Source organism: Phascolarctos cinereus, unplaced genomic scaffold (assembly GCF_003287225.1).
Source record: "Phascolarctos cinereus isolate Bilbo 61053 unplaced genomic scaffold, phaCin_HiC Scaffold_4;HRSCAF=312, whole genome shotgun sequence".
Lineage (NCBI taxonomy): Eukaryota > Metazoa > Chordata > Mammalia > Diprotodontia > Phascolarctidae > Phascolarctos > Phascolarctos cinereus.
This window is the reverse complement of record NW_027555847.1, coordinates 80,194,841-80,198,656: the sequence shown is the minus strand read 5'-3', so window position 1 is coordinate 80,198,656 and position 3,816 is coordinate 80,194,841. Positions and strand designations below refer to the sequence as shown.

At 37.6% G+C, this 3,816-nt stretch overlaps 1 protein-coding gene across 1 annotated transcript; it reads right to left on the bottom strand.

The window, feature by feature from the left end:
• Positions 1-1,409: 1,409 nt before the first annotated feature.
• Positions 1,410-3,230, bottom strand: CCDC201 (coiled-coil domain containing 201). Its single transcript, XM_078151866.1, has 2 exons — positions 2,766-3,230; positions 1,410-1,546 (listed from the first exon to the last, which is right to left on the bottom strand). Exons 1-2 carry the CDS (start codon positions 3,228-3,230, stop codon positions 1,460-1,462), a joined length of 552 nt encoding a protein of 183 aa, XP_078007992.1. The 3' UTR covers positions 1,410-1,459.
• Positions 3,231-3,816: the final 586 nt, after the last annotated feature.

Here is a 3,816-nt window from a genome sequence, read left to right as displayed (position 1 = left end):
AAAACATATTGTGGTGAGCATGAGATGCAACCCATCTTTTGGCTGATTGGTTCCTCACCCTCATATATCCTCTCAAACAACCCTACACTGAAATCATTACTCTAAACTACCAGTTTGGGAAAGTTGTCACTGGAAAAGAATCCCGCTCCCTTCAATATCTGGGTAATTCAGAGCTTTAGTTTTCCTCAGAAGCCCTAACATTACTTATAAATGGGTCAAGAGTTTTAGGAGATTTTGTAACTCGGAGAATAGGGGTAAGGCATTCCTCTTCCATTAGAGAAAAAAAAATGTTCTCCTCTTATAGAACAATTAAATTGAGAAGATTTAACAAAGTGAATCTAAGCCTGTTGCATCCTTTTCTTCTTTGTGTTTAAGAGTTTATGTGTCTTAAAACACTATTGCTGTTACTGTATACAATGGTCCTGTTCATTTCACTCTTCGTTATTTTGTGCAAGTCTTTCCATGTTTTCTAAAGGTCTTTGAGTTCATTTCTTTTTTTGTGAGGCAATTGGGGTTAAGGACTTGTCTAGGGTCACACAGCTAGCAAGCGTCAAGTGTTTGGTCTGAGGTCAGATTTGAACTCAGGTCCTCCTGACTTCAGGGCCGGTGCTCTATCCACTGTGCCACCTAGCTGTCCCGAGCTCATTATTTCTTATAGCACACTAGTATTCCTTCACAGTCACATACCACAACTCATTCAGCCATTTGATGACAATAACCCTAATCCTAACCCTAAATGGGCATCCCTCCAATTTCCAGTTCTTTGCCATCACAAAGATCTGCTATAAACATCCAATTCACATTCAAAGTTATAATTTACTATTTGTGAATTTCCCTTTATCTTATTTTTACCCACCCATTTTCCTTTTCAGCCTCTTTTTACCCTCTCCTGGTTACCTCATCTTCTCCCCCTACCTTCCTATTCTTTTATTTTACCCATCCCTCCGAGTCCCTCCCTCACCCTCCTAAATCTTAATCTATACACCCTTCTATTAAAAATAAAGGGCATATGAAGAAAGATGCTATTTGCATCCAGAGAAAGAACTGATAAATGGAAATATGTATAGAATAATTTTACATAAACACAATACCTATTTGTGCCTAATGGTAGCCATCTCTAGGGGTGGGGAGGAAGAGGTGAAAAAAAAATAAGTTTACATAACTATTATTTAAAAGGAATAACAAGTTGTGCATAATGAATTCGCAGGTTCATGTGCAATCGTCTTTTTTTTTCCATCTTACTATGTTAATGAAACCTAAATTACTATGTTTCTAAACTTAGATCTAAGGATTTCTACATTTCAAGAATTTATTCAATTAAATCTCAATAATCAAAAGTATGCCTTATAACACAAAACAAGAAGTTTATTTGTTTAGGTACAACAGAATACATCTTTATATGGGAAGAAGTTATAGAACTTTCAAAAAGAATCCATTTAAAGGCTTTCTTGGAAGACCATCATGTGACTTCAACAACTAATTCATGATGAGTAGCTTCTTCAATGTTTTGAAGTTGACGAAGTTCCCATGGAGTCAAATCATTGGCCTATTTAAGAGAAAATAATTTCTGTAACATGGTACTACAGAATATGGAACCAATTTAGGAAATATAAAAGATCTCAGATGTACAAACCACATAACTCTTTCTTTGACACTCTTAGAGATACAGAGCATCTCTTAGGATGGGGAATTGTCTTCAGATAGTTCAAATAAAGAGTCTCCTAGATTCTTGTACTCTATGGTGGGAACAAATGGATTCTACAGCAACCAGTATAAGGTTGTGACTCTCCTCATTACCCAGCTATGGCATGGTCACCAGGAAATTGGCTTATTCGGTGAAAAAAAAATCAAACTTTACTTATATTCTCTGCTTTCTTGCCTATTATCTCGAATGTGACTAATTTAGATACCTATTAATCCAGGCATGACATGCATACCTAGAATGTCTAGGCTCTTGAGACAGCCCTGAATTGTCAGTTATAACCTATAGACATAAGAGGAACCCTACCTAATCCTGGAGAATCAGACTAGGGTTCTACCTAGACTAAAATCTTGCCATTGACAAATGGGGCAACTATCTGAGCACACTTCTGACAATAGATAGTTTGGAAACTACTTTGACATTTGAAGGAGAATCATAGAATATCCAGATTTCAAATAAGAGACCCTTTTACTTGCTGTGAATTAGATCTTAGGAACTAACAGAATTTCACTCTTTTTGGATGCCCCCCATGTAGATAATCACAAATCTGAAATAACAGAACATTTCTTTACCATTGTTCTTCCCATCGTAATGGAAGGGACAAACATGAGAGTAGGAAGTGGCTTTTGTGGGAGTACTATTGGCAAGTCCTGGGTTCCCATGGCAGTAGCCTTGGCTAGATAGGGATGGATATTGAGGTCCTCTATTTTGGAAGAGAGCAAAATGGAAAGGAAATGAGAGGCTGGTATTAATGTTAGCTACTGGAGAAGGTTAAGAATGGCATCACTGACAGTGCAGGAAAATCACAGGAAAGGGACCAGGAGTGTCTCCTACCATTAACATCAGGGTCTCTCACTACATAAGGAGGTATGAAATTCATATAGTTATATTGCCTATACAGGAAATAAAGTTAACACTTGAAAGAAACCTGAGCCAAACAGGCCTAAAAAAAAAAATCAGCGAGTTCTAACATTCAATGGAAATTCAGTCCTAATATTAAAAAGTTTCACAGCACCCATAATTGATATGGCTGTACTTCAGAATATTTGGAATCATTACATACCACACGTGGCTTCTTCCAACGGCCTTTTCTTTTAACAGGGTCCTTTATTCCAGGTAATCCGTAACAGTACCATTTTCCGAAGGACATCTTACTCTGTTTCTCGGTTAATGGATCAGGCATTTGATGTCCCTTCTTGGCTGAAGAGAGGTTAAAGCTATTTTGTACCTCTGCATCGGATTCCTCAGAAGCAGATACTGTAGAAAGTCTCTTTCTTTGGCCAATAGGCTGAACACTTCTTGTTTCTGGATGAGTTGAAAATTCTAGAAATGGTGTTTTGGGGAGGGGAGACTCCATAGGAGTTTCCCTTTCACTTCCAGCTTCTTTTAGGTAGGATATACTTTCTATGGAAATCATGCTTTTAGATAGTGTGGTATCCACAGGTGTGCTATGTTTTATTAATTTTCTGGTTGAAGAAGTGAACTTTAAAGATGAATTCTCTTCCTTGGATACCCCAGAATCAAACATCTACAATGCAAAACATCAGGGATTGTTTTCTATAAAATGCCTACATCAAGCCTTTAAAAGTATTTGAATCAATTAGAAGGTAAGAATTATTTGAATTGAAAGGATCTAATACTTCAACTTGATCTGATTTCCAGTCAACTCATTACATGAATCTGTCTCAGACAAGTAGGAGTTGGGACAGTCAATAACGAAGAAAACAATTTAATATACTAAATTGGTCCTTGCCCCCAGAGGGGCTATTCGTTATGTCCAGGGCTAACTTTATATGTAGGGCAGCTTGGTGGGACAGTGGATAAAGTGCTTCCTGAGATCAAATCTGGTCTCAGATACTTACTAGCTGTATAACCCTAGGCAAGTCACTTAACCTTAGTTGCCTCAGTTTCTCATCTGTAAAATGAGCTAGAGAAGGAAAAGGCAAACTACTCCAGTTATATTTGCCAAGAAACTCATACAAAGAGTCAGACATGACTGAACAACTTTACATGTAGTTAAGGCAGCCCCTTACTTGATGGACGTTGACCTTACCCCATTTACTGTCAGCAAAAATAATCACAGGAGAAATCATTAGTTCTCAGAGGAAAACAGG

Coding starts and splice junctions, on each gene's coding strand:
- CCDC201 (XM_078151866.1), bottom strand. CDS start 3,230: ATGTTTGATTCTGGGGTATCCAAGGAAGAGAATTCATCTTTAAAGTTC. Junction 1,547..2,765: donor GTTGGAAGAAGCCACGTGTG/GTATGTAATGAT, acceptor TCTCTTAAATAG/GCCAATGATTTGACTCCATG.